Source organism: Argentina silus, assembly GCF_951799395.1.
Source record: "Argentina silus genome assembly, chromosome: 4".
NCBI lineage: Eukaryota > Metazoa > Chordata > Actinopteri > Argentiniformes > Argentinidae > Argentina > Argentina silus.
The window spans coordinates 12,135,488-12,159,453 of NC_139658.1; the positions used below are offsets into that span (position 1 = coordinate 12,135,488).

The window sequence follows — 23,966 nt, forward strand, 5'->3', positions numbered from 1 at the left end:
CCCAGGAGAGACCCAGACGGCTTTGTTTGGTTCAGATCTGTGTGCTCGCTAGAAAGGAAAACATTACCCTATATGAAGTCATACAGGTATTATTGTATAACATTAGTAATTCACTCACAATGTATATTCTTGCTCTGTGGCATATGTAAGTCTGAGAGTATACACAACATACTTTTTGTACGTTTTGTAATTTAGACTGAGTTAGCGTTTTTCTAACCACATCCTCCACATGTCTGTTGGATCCTGTCTTTGCTGGTTTTGTGTGTGTGTGTTTGCGTTTGTGAGAGAGTGTTCAATCTCGGCTGAGCTCTGCAGAGACAGGGCTGTGTGTGTGTGTGTGTGTGAGAGAGAGAGAGAGAGAGAGAGAGAGAGAGACTGTGAGTGTGTGTGTGTGTGTGTGTGTGAGCGAGCAACCGGGCCTCTCCCTGCCTCATCTCTCTCCCCTCTCCAGAGTCCAGCGAGGGGCCCTGCGTAAGGGGGAGGCTGCCTCTGCCTCTCTCCCCTCACGGTGGGGCCTGGACAGGGGAGAGGGACAGAAGGGGGAATGGAGACCATAGGGATTGAACACGGGACATGGGACCCGCCCCCTCCACCCCCCGCCCCCCCCATTGTCCAGCCCATCCTGTGTGGGGCACAGGTCACCTTGTCATGTGCTGCTGCTGCTGTTGCATGCTCCATGTGAATGCAGAGAGAGAGAGAGAGAGAGAGAGAGAGAGAGGGGCGGGGATGAAAGACAGGACTCTACTAGTCTGCTCTGTCGATTCTTCCGTTTCAGGTTCTCATTTTCTCTGTTTGTTGTGAGTTTCTGTCTTCTCTTGTGTTTTTTGTGGCTGTACCGGTGGTCACTCTGTTTTAGGGTTTGGCCCGTGTTCTCGTTTGTTTTGCCACTCTCTCAGACACCTCTAACTCTCCTCCTCATTCTATGTCTCTGTTTCTGACTCCCTCTCTTTGTTTCTCTCCCCTACTTTCCCTCCCTCACTCCCTCTTTTCTTTGCCTTGTAAACCTGCTCGTTTTTCTCACTCTCCCTAGCTTTTGTGGATCTCCTTCTGTTTAGATGTGAGTTGCAACCCCAGTGTATTTCCATCTAGCCCAGTTCTCTCCACAGCTTGAGGTCTGATTTGTTTTATGTCTGTTCTGTACTCGTAGTGACCCAGCCAGAGGTATGCAGTAAAACACATCGCCTTGTGTTTTCTCCTTACTCACTCTTTTCTTTTTTTTCCTTTTGGGGAAATCTTGGCAGCAGGGAGCCATTTCTGGGATTGCGTCATGTGATGCGGTAGGGAGGCGCTCATTGGGTCGTCGGAAAAGGGCCATCTCTGGCTCCGGCGTCCCGTAGGATCCTTCTCTTTTTCCAGCTTTGTTATAAGTCTGGATGTGATTCCGGCTCCGACTCTTGTGTGTTGGGATGCGGTCTGTAAGCTCATTGCTGACATTCTTGAGACGTGATGCCGGGTTTTTTCCCCCCTTCCTGCATGTCTGTGCGCAGTTAAGGCAAATGATCGCTCTCTGAAATCCTGTCTGCATCCCTCTCATACCCACTCCTCCCCCCCCCCCCCCCCCTCTATACCTCTATTCCACAATCACCCTTTACTTAAATGTTGGGTTTCTAACGTCTCCACTTAATCAGGTTTGTGGGATGCCCAACCTCTCAATACTCTGTTTATATTGACGTTCCTGGAAGTCGATCTAACATCTGGGCTGCATTCCAAACCTTTTGCGTGGGGCCCTGTTCCTCAACTCCTTACCTAAAGACTTGAATAGATGGAAACCAATAGCTGCAGTAGTTTGCCTACACCTGTGCACTCTTAGATCATTGGTGACAAAGGATAAGTAGGAAAGGAGGCCCCTTGATGGAAGCAGGCTTATTTGGAACACTGCCATGGTCAGTCTGTGTCCTGCCCACAGTAGTTTTACTTTCATCCTGGCAAGAGGAGCTTCCAATAGACAGGCTGTGGTTGTAAGAGGACATACAGCTAGCCTAACAGCAACACTTGCGTGGAACCGATACCTTGATTCATGAATAATACCACTAATAAATTGCTACTCAATTGATTCACAGACGTAGATTAGACGTAGATAGAATCAAAACGATGTGATTTTCCAATTAAGTACATCTTCCCTCCATCTTTGAAGATCTGGATGTCCTTTTCTTAGAATCCACCCCATCTGTTGTGTAAATCCTGATGTTTGCATTAGATAAAAACTAGTCTCTCAGCGACAGACTCTAGGGTCTGTCAAACATAGCTTGTTCAATGGTAACGGAGCAGTCAGAAGTGAGTGAGCTGTAATTCAAAATTAAATTACTGACAGGTCGGAGCACCAATCAGATATCACCCACAAGCACATCCCGTTTTGAAATTAAAAACGTCAAACAAACAAGCTTTTTATTTTTACACTGGGCATATCCATTGCTAACTTCTAACTAGCTAGCTTATGTAAACAACTCAACCACAGCAATTAAAAACAGCAGTGTGGAGGTGGGAAGGAGGTCGATAGAGGCTCAATGCAATTGTGTGGTCTGTGTTAGAAGAAGATCCAATAACATTGGATCATTGTTTTGGATCTCCACCTCAGAATGCCAATGTAAGGATAACAGATGTTGTGTCAGGGATGCATCGTCTGTGAAAAGAGGCTAGATGAAATCAGAATAGCATCATCTAGCCTAAATTGCCTCTAATTAGATTTGGCCAGTCTTTCCTACGAATTTGAGATTGAATGGCCACAGCCCACATACTCTGTTTGATTAATGTCATCTGTGGGCTGGACCACTATTTAGGTATGAAAGCAACCAAAGTTTGTCTGATGTTGTTTTGAGGGTCGACTTTCCCTTACCTGGTGTTGTTAAATAATGTAGTGTCGGAAGTTGTTGAATAATGTAGTGTGATAGTTACACAGTGGTATGAGTGATCCTGTAGCGGTATAAGTAATTATGTCTCACACAGTCCCAGTTAATTATGTCTCACACAGTCCCAGTTGCTGTTTATTCGCTGTATTTATCTGTGGCAAAAATCTGTGGCCCTGCGTACAGCTGTTAAGTGGGAGTCCTGTGCTCCAGATGGTCAAGTATCTGTATAGTGATCTGGATACAGGTCCTTTGCTTGGGCCTTGATTGTTATGACACATGCATGTTATTTCAGTCATTTGAAATGAATAAATCAGAAACGGAGAAGATGAGTCACCCTCTGTCGCATGCTAAGCTCTTGTTTACACTCTGCTAGCTAGTCGCCGCTGCGCGGCCAAAAGGGAAACTCCCAGTTCTCGGTTTGAACTAGAACGGAGATGGTAACGTCTTATTTTTCAGCTTTCACCACCCCCTATAAATGACATGTTTAGTCAGTTTTGTGGCGTAGCACATAATTACAGCGGGCCTCGTAGCTTGCTCATCCTTGCCACCACCGTACTCTCTTTCATTTGTTATTTCAACATAACTCCAGTATGCAGTCCGACAGGTTTTCGTTCCTCTCAGATTGATTGATCACAGTGTCATTATTTGGCCAGAGATTTCACTCACTTGGTTACTGAGCGTATAATGCAGTCTCTGATTAAAAGGTAAAGAATGATGCAGGATATACTGCAGCTCTCAAGGACCAGAAGTTGTTAATCCCTTCACTCTACTATGTGTCATATCTTACTTCTATGCAGAATTGTCATCAATGTAGTGTCTTTGACTACAGGGCTAATTTGACTCTTAGGTCCCTTCAGCCGATCAGATCCCTGCCCCCTGAGGCAGAGTGTGTCACTGGTACTGACCTTTGACCCAGTGACACATAGTGTGTGGGGGTGTGTCGCTCTTCCCGTGTCCATGTTACCCCTTCAGGGCCTCTGTATGCCCCAGATTGGCCAGCTTCCTGTACAGTCAATCTACACAATGGCCGGATTGGTCAGGGTGTGGAAAAAAGGGGCCTCCATCACACTCCATAAACATCTCACACACACACACACACACACACACACACACACACACCAGCTATCTGATGCTCGGGAGGCAAAAAGAGAAACAAAAAAAACCCTTCAGTTTCCATCGTGTCACTCCTGTAATATAGGAATACTAATGCGCAGACAGTGCTTTCGCCGATAGATCTAAGCTGTCAGTGATTTGTCGTTTTTATTTTTAGGCTGCAATTTTATCTGGCCTTCGGCTGTGTATTTTTAGCCAGCGTTTGAATAACACAAAAACAGGCTGTTTGTCTTCATCGCTCCTCATTTGGGCTTCTGCTGTTGGCCACTGGTCCCCTCTGGTCTCCCAGCCAGCTCTGTATCCGTTGCAGTGGGCACACTGGGGCTTTGTGACACAGAATGTCACTGAGACAAGGAGGTCATCTTTCTCTCTCTCTCCTGCTCTCTGTTTCTTTCTTTCTTTCTTCCTCTCTCTCTCTCTCTCTCTCCCTCTTTCTCATTTCATTCACTCTCATTGTTAGGCCTATATGTTTCTCACTCTTTCGTATCTCTCTCCCCCACTCCCTCCTACGCTAACTTCACACTCTGAATCCGTGGGCTGACACTTCCTCTTGCTGGTTGTTAACAGTGAGAGGCCGTTCAGAGGGCAGCAGTGAAGGGCTCTGGCAAACTAGACTACCTGTTTAGTGATGTGGTATTCAAGCAATAGTAGGATGTCACAAATTACCATGCGATTTATGCACAGCCAATTTGGTAGGCAAGATGCAGATACCCAGATAATGTTGCGGTATTGTTGCCTGTTTTCCATTTATTCAGCTGTTATAGTGCTAATTGAATTCACAAGTGTCAAGCTGAAGGGCGCAACTGTAGCATGCTCATCTTGAATTCAGATGCGAAAGACTTCAGGGTAACCAGTGTTTACGCTAACCGCTAGGCCACGAAAGGCTGATGCACACGTTAGCACTTTCACAACGGGTCTTAAAGAAGCATAGAAGGATGTGCGTGCGAGTCGCAGAGTCATGGCCATAAAAAGAAATTGTCTCCATCGTTTAACCAGAACCAACACAGCTGTTATTAAAGTATAAGATTGTTATAAACTCTGCTATAAACTCTCACTGGTCACATACTGTTGCGATACCTAAGTCAACCCCAGTAGCTCAACTCTAAATGTTTAACGCAAAATGAGACTGTGACATAGTAGGAGAAGTCCACCGTATCCCTGGTAGCTTCTTGGCCTAGATTCAAGCAAAAATCCACAGCCACACAGTCAGTGGCGTTCAAGAGCACAATCATGGTACGCATCGCTAACTTCGACTGGAGACGCGATCGTTGGACTTCAAAACAGCATTACATGCTTTAATCTCTATCCCTGACCTGAAATGGCTTTGGCAATGACAGCTTTATGTAAGTTTCATACTAACTAACCTCTCCCCCTGGTGCAGAGTGCATGTAAGCCTGGAATGACAATGACACAAAGCTGGCGTTAGTGTGAATTCATTTATGGAGTAAAGTATTTGTTAATCACTGGGGGGGGGGAAGTGCTGTGTGAGATGATGGATTGCAAGGTAAAGCCTATGGCTGTGCAACCGGCAGTTTCTCCCAGTCTTTCTATTGAATAAACGAAGGCCAAGTTTGACGTTTTGGTCCACCAGACCTTGCAAGCATTTGGGCAGAAATGTCTGGGAACAAGATTACATACAAACAGGTGACATAACAGTAGAAACCAATTCCCTTAACACCTTATGTAGCCTACATTGTTTTATGGTTTGAAGTAGACAGCTCTTTTCAGATTTTAAGGACAGACTTTCCCACCTGTTCAACTCAATCTAACAAAACGTTTAGCATTTATAGACATAGAATTTTTTTATTGTGCTTGAATACAAATGGGCTGTGTATTTAGAGTTACACCCCTCATAGAAGTTCTCTTTTTTTTAATAATTATAATATGGTAATCTTAATTGACTTAAAGGAGCAGGGCTTACGTTTGTTGGAATTTGTTTCCAAACAACAACATCCTCCATAATAATAATAATAATAATAATATAAACCTGGACTGTGTCGGATATTAGCTGTTATGTTTCTACATGTGCGCACAATTCGAAGAGACCACCACCAGAGACAGAAAGACACAAATCAGTGAGTTCACTCCCCTAGAACAACATGTTTATATGCAAACCAAGTGTCAGGTTGGACTCCATTTTAGAAAACGCTTTTTCCAGATCAAAAACATGTCATCAGCGATCTCATTCCCTGACCGCTACTGATTAAACAGTCATTACAACCATTCGGACGCCTTTAGAAAGCTTAAATGTTACATACTGGGTTACCTTGTTTACCCATAAACCCCATCAGATCCCCCAATGTCGTTATTATTAGGCCTGACATTACACCCATTTAGAAAGAGATACAGTTGTTGACGGGTAGTAGTGGTGTACACAAAGATTGTGCTTTAACATGATGGCAGTGTTGATTGATAAGGCCCCTAGCCTCTCTAAACCATACACGGTCTGCATATGATTACAACTATTCCCAGTTATAAATGAGTAGCCAACCTGTTGGTATTATTCACTTTTCGACTGTGTCAGGAACTCGAATGCGAATCTGGTCTAATGGCCTGATTCATTATTTAAAGCGCCACTGTTTGCTATTGTGCGTTTAGGGTAATGGGCTGTCAAGACAGAATGGAAGCACAATGGATTGACTCTCTGTGATGGAGTGCATAATATAGCCTAGGCTTGAATGCAATGTTTTCATAATAGTTGTCTGTTCATGGAATTAGACAGCCAGTTGGATTAGGCCCTAGGCTGATTGTGTGTGTTAAGGCATTAGTTGTTTGTCACATTTTAGATTTTGTGTGTGAAGGAACATGTTTCACCAACTAGAAGGGCTACACTATGTTGTGGATGTCCACTGCACATCCAATGTTCTAATGTTCAAATGCACAGCCTCACAAAAACTCAGCAAGACTCCGGAAGACCTCCCTGTAGCACAGTACGTGAGACAGACTGGGAACTCAGATGTTTGTTGTGCTAAAAAGAAGCCATTTTCCCATGAAATCAGTGTTATTAAGGAACTCTGACCTGGGAACCTGCAACCTGGGGTGAAAACAGGAAACTTGGTAAACCATGACTGTACAAAGTACATTTTCATTGTATCATCCTGTTTGTATTGAGAATGTCCTGTTTTGGGGTGCAACCCTTACGTTAGTTGTTCCATAAAGGCTCCAAGTAATGAATTGTTAGCATCTGAGCCCATTTGTAATTTCAGATATCAACCTCATTAGCTGGAAATTGTCATCATATTGTAAAAACTGTCCCTATCTTAGTTTGGCCACTGATGAGCCCTATCACCAAGTTGCCATATAGTGATGCTAGGCTAATGTGTTTTCGGCACTATGCATTAAACCCATTCATGTTTACTGCATGATTAATGGTGTCTTATTGCAAGGTTATTTAAGGTTGTTGCTTATTCCTCTAATATGGACTCCTGCTCCCTTGGTGAGCGTGTTATTCTCTGTGACCTTTGACCCTTCTTATGTACTTTACCTCCGCACTCGTGGAAGGGATGGGATAGGTGGGTGAGTGGGAGAAAGGTGAGCTTGGGTGGGGATGAACAGAGGATGAGAGTCACAAGATCTGTGTGGTAAAACAATCTCGGTTCAGGACACACCCTTGCTGGCCTATTTTGTCACTAGGCCTACAGTCATCATAACAAGACTCGGAAATGTTGTATCCTTCAGATATGGCCACAGACAAACAGCTCTGTACACTTCTGCCTTAGTTAAGCTGATGACCCACATATAACAACATGTTTTTAAAGTATGTATTGTATGCAGCTGTCAAGTCTAAGTGGCGGTGTTGATTCAAACTGTCAAGTCTGTTGTTGTGGTGCTGATGAGTACAACTCTCATTCTGTCTCTTGGTATTGAGTATCCCTCTTATGGTTTTGAACATGTCTGCCCGTTTATGTTATGGTACTGAGTAGGGATCCTCAAAACGGAAAATGTCCCTAAACATTTGGTTAGTCAAAATATGTTTCATTTAAACAATAAACAGCTTTATTTTAATTGCAAGAATCTTTCTTGTAGTTGGGTGGTGCTGTTTGTCTATTTGATGTTTCCATGGTTCCCTGGCCTAGGCTAGCTCAGGCCATCTGCTAACCATTTTACCACAAATATTTGCTGTTTTTGCTGATGATGCAGGCTGCCCATCACTCAGCCTACAATCAGTCTTTGTATTATCAGTATGACTTGCATTTAATTATTGTTAATTGATCTAGATGTATAAGTATTATTTTGTAATGTTGTCTATTATCTAAATATTATTTGATTAGTCTGTTTTTAATAGTTAATTAGCTTTTTAATTTTTTTTATTTCAATGACTTGCCTGAATCTCTATTACAATATTATTTGAATGTTACTTTCTGTCTGTTTGGAATTGTACTTATGCTGATGTATTTGTATGATCTTTCCTCTTGTTTTAGAAGAGCGCTATTCAAATCAAGGTGGTGTTATTATGATTATGATTATTATTATTATCCCCCTTTCATAGAAGCAAGTTTCTGCAGTCATACTGATAACTGGCTCAGTGAAGTAGTCATCAAAGTTAAGTAGCTAATGTCAGGCCCTTAAAATCCAGTAAATGTAGGCTTAATTGACCTCTAACGGACTTTTCTCACATATTGTTTTGAGGCGCTGTCCTGTGCAAGTATAATTACTTTGCAAACACAATATCACTGTTTACACTGTTTATCTGTGTGTAGTACCCAGGTTTTCAGACCTGTGGCATACTCAATTTGCAGCAAGTGATGGAGAGGTCTGTCAAAATGGTTTAAATTATTCATCTCAATTCTTACCTCATTTCTTTTGATTTGTTATATTGATATCGGTACAGTATTGAGATTTTTTTCATCCTCCTATGATTCCACAACATCCTTCCATCTCTGCTTCTGTTTTTCTTTCACTTGTTGGTTGGAGGAAGAAAGGAATGAAAAGGGCTTTGTGAAGGACAGGACAGTGATTGTTTGTTTATGGGGATGCTACCCTTGCGAGGACATGTTTTTTCCCCCCCTCCACAGAGCTCTTAAGTGAAATAGATACTCTACACACTGTATAATCAAATGTAACCCAGATCCAACATTTGGACTGGAACAAGGGGTTTTTCCACTTACCCTTACGGGTAATGTTCCAAGCCCCAGGACAACTTGACTGGAGTTCAATATAGATTGACGACTTGAATTCACCATGGCAGTATGGACTGAAGTTATTTTATTGGAGAATATCGACACGCATAAAGCAGTCTTACCTTTTACTGGATGTTTTTGGTGTCCCTCTGGAGGATAAAGCGAAGGAGTTGCACTCTTGCTCAATGTCCAGGTGGTAAAGTGTGTAGTTGGAATGTATCTGTACGTATTGTTAGAAAGAACAGAAGAAGAAACTTTTGAACACTCAAGCAAATAAGACACAACTGTGGTGGGAATTGAGGTGGTGATTATTGAGGGGAAACCTTGAGAGTTGCAGTGGAATAGATAATTTGAACACTACAAATTGAAAACTTAGGTTGGCACGGTTGGAGGTGTGCATATAATGTTAGTGTTTTATATTAGTTTTTTCAATAGATTGATAATTTAGCAAAAGAGCCAGACATGATGAAGCAAAGTGAAGAGTAGCCTTCAAAGCACACACAGCCAAAAAATTGAATAATAATCATCTACCAGTTTTACATATTTTTGTAATTAACATATATTAAATGCAAGTAAAGTGATTTTGAATGTGGAACCATTAAATCACTGTAGTCAGCAGCAAGTTAGGGCTAAGCAGCAGGAAAACACACAGGTTCTGGAGGAGGGACAGAGCCAGAGAGAGGTAGCAGAGGAACAGCAGTCTGAGGCTGAGCATGACGGCTGAAATATTAAGGGATGTATTCATATTCTGATCAACATAGATAATTAAATGGAACATTTTTATTTGTATTTTTCTTTAACCAACTAGCTGGGAAGCATAGGCCAGCCAACTACTTTTAACTTTTTTTTTTTTGTCTACAGTAAGGCTGGGATGGGTTGTAATTCAGGTTATTATTAATTCTTAGCAGGGATGTAAAACCATTTTCCAGGAGGACCACCGTATAATTGTATTTTTAGTGTATCCCAGCCAACTTCATGTCAATCAAATTGTCCTTGTCCTAGCAGCCTGGACTCCTTCCCCATGCCCCGCCACCCACCTGAGCCTCTTTTTGAGCCAGGAAAAACCCTATATGAGCTATATTGACTGGGCCAATTCAAGATGGTGTTATCTGGAGAAAAAAAAAAGTGCTTCAAATCATTTAAATCCAGTTTCATAGACTGTCCTATTACTCATGTATTTCAGGGTGGGGGTCAATGTACATAGTCATAGAATTTACCACTTTATTAATTATGTAGTTATATGTTGAGAGGTCATGGGTTAGGTCACATATTGACCAATTTCAGAGTGTGCCTTAGAGGTCAACTGCTGCCAATTCATCCTTCTCTGTGTCTCCTTTTGTCTCCCCATCTGTTTCCTTTCTTCTTCTCTTCTGTCTCTCTCCTCCTCTCTCGCTGTAGTGATGGAGTCTACGGCTGTGAGTACCTCTACTCTGGCCCCTGATGAGTTTGACAGGAACGCCCCGCGGATCTGCGGGGTGTGTGGGGACAAGGCCTCCGGCTTCCACTTCAATGCCATGACCTGTGAGGGCTGCAAGGGCTTCTTCAGGTACACACACACACACACACACACACACACACACACTCTAAGTAATTACCACCCACAGTTGTGTAAGAACACACACAAACATATTGACACTAGTATGCTGTTCGCTCACATGCTCACAATCATGTGACCCATTATTATATTATTGCAGCCATTTTGTGCATTTAAGTTAATTGAGGAGTGCCACAACAAAGGGCTGAATACTTATACTTAAATACTTAAAAATACTTGAATACTTATGCAATCCGGTTTTCCCAGTATATTATTGAAAAAGTGTGTAGATCAGTGGATTAAAGTTTCTGAGGCAACACAATGAAAACTTTTAGCAGGGGGTGAATATTTTTTCAAGGCACTGCACACTGCATCATAATGCATGCATATTAACTTTCATAGACACAGAAATTGAAGGAAATGAATTCCAGTGCATACACACTGTTTGTGTGTACTTTCATCTGTGCATTTTGGCATAGATCATGTTCAAAGAGACACGATGAAAAGGATGTTTAATAATCTCCTTCCTTGTCTCTCAGCTGCCCTTGGGTTGAACTGTGTGTGTGCGCGGGTGTGCATGCACGTCTGTTGTACGACTAAATTATTATGCTCTGCATTGCTTCTTGGCACGACTCTCCCTTTTTTCCCTGCACTGGCAAATGTCCACGTTTGTGCTTTTGAGTCTGATCCAGAGTAGAGGTGAAGGACATCAATATTTATATAATTACATGATTACATATTTGTGCTCTAAGAGTGTTTAGGTGCCATGACCTTAAACCTGTTGAATGATTTTCTATAGTGGCATGGACACACACACACACACACACACACACACACACACACACACTCTGATGCTTTACCTGCACGAATGTTTACGATTCTCTCCCTCTTTCTCCCACAGACGCAGTATGAAGCGTAAGGCTAGTTTCACCTGTCCTTTCAACGGAAGCTGCACCATCACCAAGGACAACCGCCGTCACTGCCAGGCCTGCCGCCTCAAGCGCTGCGTGGACATCGGCATGATGAAGGAGTGTGAGTGTGTAACTCTGTAACCCTTCTTCACGCCAAGCCACAGACCTATGATCAGCTTACACTCCTCAAATCCTAACCTATATCATTAGAGATAATTCCCCCAAATTATAAAATGACTGATTTATTTCCTTAACCTGAAAGCAGTCCATGGACAAAATGAAAAATGCAATCCACACTTTAGGTATGTCTAGCCACTTCACCAACCACTAACCTAAGCATTTTCTAACCAAAAACCAGTTGGAAGTCAATGTACCCTAAATTAACATGTTTGACATTTCATGCCAGAATCATCCCCCAAAAATGTAAAAGACTCAAAGATTTAAATTACTTGGACGATTTAAGCAGGACGATTCAAACATGCTAATATAGGATACATTGACTTTTATTGGTTTTTGCTTAAAACAATCTAATAGCAGCAGAATTTGGCAGTGGCTACATAACTAAACCCCTTTGGATCGAACGCAATCCTTTTCCATAAATTGCTGACAAGGTAGGCCTATAGAAACAAATATGTAATTTTGTAATTTGGGTAAATTATTCCTTGAAGGGGGAGAACACAAATCTGTCTTAGATCAGTGCTTAATTTTCCTTACTCCTCATCACTGTCCCTCACCAACTTAGTTCTTTTAGCTGAATAATAACATGGCCACTGAACCACTGATTGCACCTATTCACCCCCTGGACTTTTTCCACATTTTGTTGTTACAACCTGACTTTAAAATAGATTGAATAGATTGTTTGTGGCACAAAATGTCAGTGAACATTTTGTTTTAGAAATTTGAAAATTCATAAAAAATTAAAAGCTGAAATGTCTTGAGTTAATAAGTCAGTCTATTTTAAAGTCAGGTTGTGACAACAAAATGTGGAAAAAGTCCAGGGGGGTGAATACTTACTGAAGGCAATGTAGATGCACATACACTCACAGAGTACTTTATTAGGAACACTATACTAATACTGGGTAGGGCCTCCCTTTGCTCTCAAAACAGCCTCAATTCTTTGTGGCATTGATTCCAAAAGATGTTGGAAACATTCCTTTGAGATTCTGGTCCATGATGGCATGATTGCATCACGCAATTCCTGCAGATTTTTCAGGTGTACTTTCAAGCTGTGAATCTCCCATTCTACCACATCCTAAAGGTGGTCTATTGGATTCAGATCCGGTGACTGGGAAGGCCACTGAAGAACACTGAACTCATTGTCATGTTCATGAAACCAGTTTGAGACGACTTTTGCTTTGTGACATGGTGCATTATCATGCTGGAAGTAGCCATTAGAAGATGGGTAAATTGTGGCCATGAAGGGATGCACAAGGTCAACAACAATACTCAAATAGGCTGTGGCATTCAAGCGATGATTGATTGGTATTAACAGGCCCAATGTGTGCCAAAAAAAAACATCCCCCACACCATGACACCACCTCCACCATGAGAAGGTGTACAGGTGTTCCCAATAAAGTGCTCAGTGAGTGTATATTTACCAGTTCGCTGTTTTGCAACATTTGGACTCGGAGTCAAGATCTCCTCGGCCATTCCCCTTATACAAATGTTTATAATGTCCATTTGAACTACTAGAGCCTTCCTGCATGTGTACAGTAAGTAAGTATGCTCTGAGGTGAACTTTAGACACCTGCTGTTATTTACAATCTGATTGGCCCTGCTTCAATGGACTTTGTTTGTTTTCCGTGTCCGTAAATAAGAGGTGAGTATGTTTTTTTTTCCTCCCGAAATCAGGATATTCTCCACAGTGATGTTTTGAAGCAGGGGCTAATTCCTCATATTGTTCCCTGAGTTTGTATGGATTCCTGGAGAATGACGACACCCCTCCTAACACTGTACATGAACGGGAGCCAGCGGAATGCACTTATGCTGCGGCGGCGGCTGCTACGTCAACAACATGTTGCGGAGCGGAGTGTGAGCTAATTCAGTCGCTACAACAACAACGGCAGAACAGAGACAATGCCTTCTGTTGTTCAGCAGCAGGGGGTCTTTGGACAATAACAGGCCCCTCTGCTGCTAGCCTTATCACATTGTAGAACGGACACACACACACACACACACACACGCACACACACGTAGAGAGAATGAAGGTTTCCTTGGTCTTTTTTTTTGCCATCCTAATCATGTGATCACTGTCTGTACTTTCTCTCTCTTACTGCCCTATTCTCTGTTCAACCCTCACCCTTTCTCAACACTGCTCTTCAACCACCCTCTTTCTCTGCCCTTTTCTCTCTCTCCCTCCCCCTCTTGTCTCCGTCTCATTCGAACCGTCTCTCTGTTGGTCTCACTCGCTCCAGCAATCTCTCTGCCCGTCCCTTTCGCAGCTCTAACCATCTCTCTCTCTCCCCCCTCTCACCCACTTTACCTCTCTCTCTCTCTCCCTCCCCCTCCCTCAGTCATTCTGACAGACGAGGAGGTGCAGAGGAAGAAGGATCTGATCCAGAGGAGGAAGGATGAGGAGGCTCAGCGGGAGGCGCAGAGGGAGGCGCAGCGTCCACGCCTGTCTGAGGAGCAGAGCCAGGTCATCGCCACCCTGGTGGAGGCGCACCACAAGACCTACGACGACTCCTACTCCGACTTCTCTCGCTTCCGGGTCCGTGTCCGTTCCGTAACACCATGTACACCCTGTAACGCCAGCGTCCCCTCCCTGACGCCAGCGTCCCCTCCCTGACGCCAGCGTCCCCTCCCTAACGCCAGCGTCCCCTCCCTAACGCCAGTTTTTCACTCCGTAACACCACTCTCCCCTCCTTAACACCACTCACCACTTTGTAACGCCATTCTCCACTAAGCCTGAGCTATCAAAGGGAGAAAATTGCATTCATTACATAAATCGTAAAAGCAATAAATCATTTGACATTTTCAATGGCAGTCAGTTCATGGCAGCATTTCAATTGTGAATGGGAACTATTTGCATTCATTCAGATGTTCTAAGTTCAGTCAAACAGAACTAATATCATTTGGCAGTAACTACATTTTTCATCAATACATCGTACAATACAATGCAAAAATCCATCTGAATGTGACAACTTGCTGCATCTCAGGCTGTGAAGCACACAATCTGTGCAAAAGTATATTCCCCCCCCCGCACAATTGTCACATTTTGCTACCTCCGGAGTCTGAAATCGAAATACATTAAATTGGTATTTTTGCCCACTGATCTACACAGCCTGGACACAGAGAGGACCTGTGTGAAAGTATACACACCCCCCCCTTGCTGTGGCTCTCCTCTGCATTGTGGCTAGTGTCCATTATGAGACTTCACACCACCATCTTTGTACAGCTCCCACACTTTGACCTTTCCTGCTCTGGTGTCAGTGCCCTCTCCACCACATTGCTTCACACCTCAAAAGGCCACACCCTCTCCAACAGCTTACCATCAGCTGTCCACTCTGGAAACACAACTCCCACTCTGTCCCCTCCGTTTTCATGGCTGCTCTCAACTCTACCACTCTCCCCTTCACTAGCTTTGGGGTCAGTCCAAACATGACACACAACACTCACAACTCTTGACTTGTTCCTCACTCTTTTATTCATGCGAGGACTCGTTCTCATCAAGGGACTTACAAATGACCATACATCCATTAATATGTGTTGCCCACATACACTATGTTTAAGTGTATCAGTTTCTGTGTATTTTCCTTTAGCCTCCAGTCCGTGAAGGCCCAGTGACACGCAGTGCCAGCAGAGCTGCTTCTCTCCACTCTCTGTCAGACGCCTCCTCAGACTCCTTCAACCACTCTCCAGGTAAAACACACACACACACACTTCCATTCATTCATTCTCTCTCTCACTCACTCACTCACTCTCTCTTGCTCCAACAATCTCAGTCTCTCTCTAATGCTCACAAAAACATACAAACACACAAACACTTTGACAGAGGCAGAGAAACAGGAAAAACAGGCAAAGAGGGTGAGTGATGAAGAACCAGAGACACACAGAGAGATGGATAATGGTATTCATATCAATTTAAAGCTGACGTGTGTGTGTGTGTCTCAGTCATGTCGCTTTTACTCAGAATCCAGAGGGGTTTCAGTGGACCCCCTGTTGCCCCTGACTCAGTAGTTAACATGACTCCATTAAAGCATCCGGTCCTAATTGGCTGAAAACACAGGAGGACATGACCTCACAGCTAGCCACTGGCACAGAGCACAGGGATACTGGAGTTAGTTCTGTATGATTCATACGTTGTTTTGGACTGCTGTCTGTATTTTCACCCTATTTCATCTCTTATCCCTCTATTTTTGTTTTCTGTCCATTCTTTTCTGATGAGCATCCTGTTCCCTTCCATAAACAGACCTCTCTCTGTGGAGTCATTAAAGCGGTAATGCGGGCTTGGTACATCCATTTTGGGTTTTTTAAATTAATGAAATTCTAAAAGAAGATAACTTATGAATCGCTCATGAGCTCAGTTCGACTGTCTTACCACACCAGAACCAAAATATTTCATGTAATTGTAAACAAACACTGTTTTGCTTCCAGTCATGGTTAAAACTTTCACGGATGGTCAGTCACTGCATCCATAGCTCCGTCTATGAATTTGATTGTTTACATTTCTCCGGCCCCATCCCTCAGCTGTTTAAGGAGAAAAAATTGGCAACAACTTTGGTGTTGTTTGAATCACATATCATGTGTGTGGGTGCACGCCCCTTCTCCTATACATTATACACTCACTGAGAACTTTATTAGGAACATCTGTACACCTTCTCATGGTGGAGGTGGTGTAATGGTGTGGGGAATGTTTTCTTGGCACACTTTGGGCCCGTTAATACCAATCAATCATCGCTTGAATGCCACAGCCTATTTGAGTGACCATGTGCATCCCTTCATGGCCACCATTTACCCATCTTCTAATGGCTACTTCCAGCATGATAATGCACCATGTCACAAAGCAAACGTCGTCTCAAACTGGTTTCATGAACATGACAATGAGTTCAGTGTTCTTCAGTGGCCTTCCCAGTCACCAGATCTGAATTCAATAGAACACCTATGGGACGTGGTAGAACGGGAGATTCACAGCTTGAAAGTGCACCTGAAAGATTTGCAGGAATTGCATGATGCAATCATGTCATCATGGACCGGAATCTCAAAGGAATGTTTCCAACTTCTTGTGGAATCAATGCCAGGAAGAATTGAGTTTTTTTTTTAGAATTGAGTTTTTCTTTTTTTTTTACGAACCAGTATTAGTATAGTGTTCCTATTAAAGTGTTCGGTGAGTGTATCTCCTCTCTCTTGTCTTGCAGAGTGTGGCCTCAAACATAATCTGGATGTTTATGTTGAATGTTTTTGTGTTGAACTTCCTCCCTCTCTCCCCCTCCTCTCCCTGTGCCCCTGTAGAGCCAGAACACTAACCTCTTAAGGAGGTGTCATGTTTTCATGTCGCGTTTCCCTCCCTCCCTGTTCTCCCTCTCCAGAGTCGGTGGACACCAAGCTGATGAACTTCAGTAACCTGTTGATGATGTACCAGGAGCAGGGGGGCAGCCCAGAATCTGGCGATAACGACAGTAAGCTCTCCATGCTGCCCCACCTGGCTGACCTGGTCAGCTATAGTATCCAGAAGGTCATCGGCTTCGCCAAGATGATACCCGGCTTCAGGTGTGTGTGTGTGTGCGCCTGTGCCTTTTGTGTATCTTAAGCCATCTTTACACTGCTGATCTGCCATAAAAAGCCATCACAGTGGCACTATAATTATAAAAACACTAATTTACACAGACATTCTATTCGTCCGCAGGAAACAATGTATATCTTGCGTACACACTGATGTAGGAAGCTGTTGTTGCAGTGGTTAAGATCCCACTTGTTCTTCAAAGATAACAAACAAAACTCAAAATACAAGTACAAAATACAAAACTGAGTAGCCTACAACAAAGGCATAGGCAAGATATTTAGAGGAAAAGGTACCCATTGTGTTAAATATTTCCCCTGATATTCGCCGTTTCTGACTAGCTCGTTGGGATGAAGCACAGCTGATAGTAACCACTGTGCACAGAGTTCACGTTCTATGACGTTTAAGGCTGCGTCTTTAATTTCCATGGACAAAATGCCACTACAGAGGTGTCTTTGGTAATAGGGGTTGAGGCCTTTTTTTAAGACCGCTTGTCATGTTAACACAGTATCTTCTCATTGTAAAGACTGCTTTATTTGTCTTGAGTGTGTTTTGAATTACGTGCATCTGTCTGTGTTTTTATTACTTCGACCTTGTGGACATTGGCCTTTTAAAATGCGATGCGTACGCACACCGGATGAATACATTTCAAGGTCAATGATAGCGCTCTAAATCAAAAGGCTGATCTTTGTGTTTGTCTTGGAGGTTGCTCGTCATGTTTGTTTCACATGTGTTAGGGTTAGGGTGTTTCCATAGACTTAGAGAGTGAGTGAGTGTGTGTGTGCGTGCACCAACAAGTGCTCATTTGCATCCCCATTAGTAACTCCCCCCGCAAGACAGGAAAGAACATTGACCATAATGGTGTATCAGTCTCTTGAGAAGTGAGTGACTCAGTGTACAAGCTTTGATGTTCACTCACTTAAATTGAACAAGATATGAACTCACAATAGAAACGAGCATTACTTGGGAGGGAAAGGATGCCAAACTCATTGCAGTTCTGGGGAAACTTGTTTATTTTTTTCTTCGTCCACACAAGACAATGTTAGTGTTTTGCCTTTATCAGTGTCAGTTGACAGGGGTAATCGCTCAGTGTCACAAAGGTCAGGGGAAGGTCACCAACTAGCTTGGGCCTGTCTTTCCTGACTGCTGTCATTCCCGTCGTGTAGGGTGAAAGACTCCATCGGATTAACTCTGGAATGTTTGCTCACTTATGATCCCACTCTAAGCTCCAGAAACCACCCGACCCTCACCTCAAGAGTTACACATGTTAACTCTGGTCCTTCGCCAACTATTTATCTTGATTGCACAACAGCTCACGCTAATGAAGTATTTGCTGACTGTTAAGTGGACGGACCCAATATGATAAGGACACTTATTATCGTTGAGATAATATAAGACCGTTCCTGTCTTGCATTTTTATGTGGTTCCTATGAAGATGTTATAAAGAGCTGAAACATGTCTTGATCTTCATATTTTGAGCCTTTTCCCCCTTTACTATAAGTGTTGCCAGATCATTTCACACTTAACCAACACAGCCTAGAACTCCTGATAAGCCTTGTAACTCTACCCCCCCCCCCCAACCTGATCGTAACATGACCAAAAGGTCTTTTGATCTTGAAACTGAGGCTGGTGTGAATCCTCACAGGGAGCTAACGGCGGAGGACCAGATCGCCCTGCTCAAGTCCAGTGCCATCGAGGTCATCATGCTGCGCTCCAACCAGTCCTTCAACCTGGAGGACATGTCCTGGAGCTGTGGAGGGCCTGACTTCAAATACTGTGTCAACGATGTCACTAAAGGTGAGTGGTATTGACTCTCTCCCCGGTATGACAGTTCTACACCCCCTCCGCCACCCCCCCGTACCCATATGACACTTCTACACAGAGTAGGGTGAAGTTGACTCTTCTACATGTCCCCCCTGTACCATATGATACAGAGTAGGGTGAAGGTGCCCTTGAAGGGTCTTGGGTTTGTTTTCCCTACCAGTGTTTGAGGTTAGGATTTGTGTGATGAGTAGGGTTGGGCCGGGCCGGAGGAAGGTATTACCAGTAGCATACGGTGTACAAGCTTACACCGGTGTCATTCCTGCCACACCATACATACCGCTATTTTGCTATTACTCCTGCCAAATGCAGGAGCCAACATTTATGAAGAGAGAGAGGAAAAAAAATAAAAATAATTTGCAACTCTCTATGGCAACATTTTGGATTCAATCCAGACGTGTGTGTCTGTGTGTGTGTCATCGAGGACGGAATCGGCATTCAGACATAACTGCAGAGCTGGCTTTATGTGTGGCCAGTCAATGCAATGAGGAATGCTAGTCCTGTGTCCACGTCAGTAAAAGCAGCTTTTCAAAATGTAATTCAACTGCAAAGCGCGTGACAGGATACTACTGTGATTTACTTTTGTTAATAGAATAGGCCACTATATTTAGCTTGTGCACATGCAATAAAATACCAGAGTAAAACTTCTGCTGTCACTAGGTGTGCTCAGAGTCTGGGTGCACTTGTTTGAGGATGCCGCTGCACCGGGTGGCACAAAGGTTCTACTTTTTTCTTTTTTTTTCTTTTTTTTATAAAGGTATTACCAGTGTAGCAGGTACTGAATATGATACTCTCGTGTGTGTGTGTGTTAGTAAACATGCCCATAGGTACAGACACATGTACATTTACACACACACACACACCAACCTGGTGAAAATGTTTGGACCCTTACAGTGGCTGGACTTCATTAGTGTGTCAGTGAAGTCACAAAAGGTTATGCTCTCTGGCACGTGTACACACACACGTGTACTAATGCACATTGGCTGCCAAACCAGTCGGACACATCCGCAGACCCCTCAGGGCATGGTTTTCATTTGCCTTTCAAACAAGCCCCTTTTCTACAGATAAACAGAAGAATGTCACTTCTGAACTGCACTGAATACAAAACATGTACTGTCTCAGGAAAGTTGGCTTGTCTTGCTTAGACCCAAATTAGTTTCAGCTTTTGTGTGGCTAACCAGTCATTGGGCTCAACTGCAAATTTGTGTTTCTTGCTTAAAAAAAAAAGAAAGAAAAAAAAGTGCGTGTGTAAACATGCTTTGTTCAGTGTAATTTGATCTCTGATAGTTTTGAAGTCTTCAATAGCTAGTCACTTGACTGCTATATCAGCCAGCTGTGTGTGTGTGTGTGTGTGTGTGTGTGTGTGTGTACACACACACACTGTGACCCACTGCTAAGCAGTTGCATCATGATTGAGTAGAAGAGAGTAAATAGAGATGATTAAATAATAACTAATTAATGAGCTTTCTGGTTGTTGAGTTGGCAACCTTCTTTGTCTCTGGGCAAAAGGTCACGTAAAATCAACAAGCGCGCTAATGTGATTGTTACTTTTAACCGGTTGCGGTGTGGTAAGAGGTAGAATGAAAGGGAAGGAAGTGGTTTCGTAATTAGGGTTGTGTAATTACTTGATGTAATAACAGGTCCTGTGGGTTGTGTTGTGTTGTGTAGCGGGACACACTCTGGAGCTGCTGGAGCCCCTGGTGAAGTTCCAGGTTGGACTGAAGAAACTCGGCCTCCAGGAGGAGGAACACGTGCTGCTCATGGCCATCTGCCTGCTGTCTCCAGGTAGGTGTGTGTGTGTGTGTGTGTGTGTGTGTGTGTGTGTGTTATCACAATCTACTGTCCCCATGCGAAGGCATGCATGGGTGTGGGGTTCACTTGTGTGAGTCTCATGAATTATTTGAGCGTGTATGTGAATCTGGTTTTGGAGGTAAAGTATTTTTGAGATGCGTCTTTTGTGTACTACGGTTATGGTTTCTTCCGTGTTTGTGTGATGCATATACATTGATACATTGATGCATATCATGTGATTGCAATTATACATATTCTCTCTGCGAGCTAACATATGCATGTGGCTATTTGCATGTGTTTATGCCTACACACACATCAGGTTGCACATGCCACCTCTCCAACATGTTAACACGCTAACCCCCCCCCCCCCCCCCCCCCCCCCCCAACAGACCGCCCAGGCATACAGGACCACGCGCGAATCGAGGCCCTCCAGGACCGCCTGTCGGAGACCCTGCAGGCCTACATCCGGATGCACCACCCGGGCGGGCGGCTGCTCTACGCCAAGATGATCCAGAAGCTGGCCGACCTGCGCAGCCTCAACGAGGAGCACTCCAAGCAGTACCGCTCGCTCTCCTTCCAGCCCGAGCACAGCATGCAGCTCACCCCTCTGGTACTGGAAGTGTTCGGCAGCGATGTCTCCTAAGTTTCACCTTCAACCCTCCCCCCCCTCCCTCCAGAGAGGAGTGTGAAGGTGACTCAGGAGGTCAAGTGGTGGCAGGGCGGTATGCGGTTGTGGAGCTACGGATGTGGTTGGAGGGGCAGTGGACAATGAAAATGAATGTGTGTGTGTACGCGTGTGTGTACGCGTGTGTGTACGCGTGTGTGTACGCGTGTGTGTACGTGTGTGTGTACGTGTGTGTGTGTGTGGGGAAGAAGAAGAAGAAGAGGAAGAAGGTTGTAGCTTGGCGAAGAGACCTGCGTTAGGATTTGTTGACTGGAATACAGGAGGAAGGGGGAGATGCAACAAACAAGGGAATTTACATAGCTACCGTTGTAACATACATAGAACCTCTGCCTTTATTTGACACCATGCTTATGTCTGTATTTAAGAGACAAACAAACAGTATTGCATCTTGCGCGTCATATTACAGTACACCGTGTGCTTTTTTGTGGGTCATGCAAGTGCTGCTTTTATTCACGGCAGTGTGTATGATCATACATGCATCCCACACACACAAGCACACCCACTCATACAGTTGAGCCATTGAGTTGGAGCTACCTCCTGATTTTTCTTATTTTGAGTTTCTGTATTCATAAATGCCTTGTGAATACGTACATTGTTCACACACAACACAGGAACCTTGAACATCATCAACCCAGGATCTATTCCGTCACCGGTGCAAAATCAGTGCCTACAAAGTACTTACTGTGTTTCTCATTTCTCCGCTCAGTTGCTTCCCTCAAGGGTGTGTGTGTGTGCCGCCAACACATAGCCTTCACCTTTGCCAAAGGTATCGTCAACTACTCTCTCATAGCTTCCAGTATATCTCCTACCATAGCGTCACCAACGCCTTCTTGCGCACGGTTGCTAAGCTAGCTGGCTAACTATCCTCTGAGAATATATGAAGGACATTTATATACTCGGTTTTATACAGCATACAGAATATGGTCTGTAGTCTTAATACAGTTTTGTTTTGGGGGTGGGTGGGTCGTTTTGAGGTGAAAATTTGCCACTAAACGTGCTAGCTACTTTAAATGGCTAACTGTCAATCAAACCAAGCCAGAGCTCTGGTTGGTTACTTTCTCTTTTTGAATTATGATTGCTGTAAATATAAACTGCTACACTTCAATGTATCCCAAGCACTGCTACCTGTACTCAAGCCTATGTATTGACATACTGTATGTATTAAGTTCTATCAGTTTCAAAAGGCTACAATGCCAAATCTGACTGGAATAGTATGGATAAGTCCATTTATATTATCTATATCTCTTTGTATTATAGCCACAAACCATGCAAGGAATTGGCATAGATAGAATTCTATAGCAACGGAGGCTTTTGTGGACATCACTTCAGCCTAAACAATTCCATGAATTGTATTTTTTCCTCAATGTACAGTGAGTATATGGGGTGTTCAAAGCTGCTTCTTACCTCCACAGGTATCACCCCTTTCATTTCCGACTGGGAAATGGATTTGTTAGAATGTGTGAGGACTCGGATGTGTCGTTTTTTTCTCTCCAACATCCATGTCCTTTTGTTCCATGATGTATGCTGCGCAGCCCTCTAGTGGATGCATTGTGTAAATACTACTTCTATATGTCCGCGGCTGTACATAGGGCTACCTAGATATTACTAAAGCGAAGAAAATTCTCAAATTATATATGCAAATATGATATTGACCTTGTTTTATGATTCATTTATCACCTTTGAAACACTATGCTCCTTCAATTTTATATAAGTATGTTTTGGGTGTGAATGAGTGAATGGTTTGCAATATGTTGGCCTAATCTCAGATTGATTGTGTTGTTGACTAAGGGTGTATTGTTGATTGGTGGGGTAGTTTCTTTCCTGGTTTCATTTTTGGAAAGAATGAAGCTCTACAAGCTGAATATACAGTGCTGCTCTCTAATATAAGCCATATAGGTTAAAAAATTGTTAAAGGAATAGAAAGAATATTCAGTAGAAGATATTGATTCCAGAGACATAGATATACAACTTGTAGATCTATATACATGTATATCTATGGTTTTGATTCTATTGTGCACAATAGAATAAACGTATATATGCCTTCTCTCTACCTAGGGTTAGGGTTAAACGTATATGCCTTCTCTCTACCTAGCCTATAAAGACAGGGGAGTCATGATCTATTACATATAAGGGGCAACTGTTGGCAACATATAGTATCATATCACTTGTTGTACAGTAATCAAAATGAACCATACCTTACATGTTTTAAAGCTACAATTTGATTAAGCTACGGGGGCATAGACTTGCTTCAATGGCCATTAGGGCTTGGAGTTTTTTTCAACCACGTGGCTTTACCTGGAGAACATCTGGGTCTTAGTTATAACTATAGCCTGGAGTTTTTTCCTGTTGAGGTTACATGCTCAGGAAAAACTCAGGACCTAGGCATGATGCATCTGCTGAAAGAAACGTTCAGAGCATTAAAAGGC

General features: G+C 43.3%; 1 protein-coding gene across 1 annotated transcript; it reads left to right on the plus strand.

Annotated features, from left to right (window-relative positions):
* Positions 1 to 10,479: 10,479 nt before the first annotated feature.
* Positions 10,480 to 22,552, plus strand: LOC310802869 (vitamin D3 receptor B; the record flags this gene model as incomplete). Its single annotated transcript, XM_083667445.1, has 8 exons — positions 10,480 to 10,625; positions 11,515 to 11,645; positions 14,038 to 14,234; positions 15,286 to 15,385; positions 17,053 to 17,233; positions 18,889 to 19,040; positions 20,733 to 20,849; positions 21,245 to 22,552. The coding sequence occupies 8 exons, from the start codon at positions 10,480 to 10,482 to the stop codon at positions 21,496 to 21,498; spliced, it is 1,278 nt and encodes a 425-aa protein (XP_083523571.1). The 3' UTR covers positions 21,499 to 22,552.
* Between the last annotated feature and the right edge of the window lie 1,414 nt (positions 22,553 to 23,966).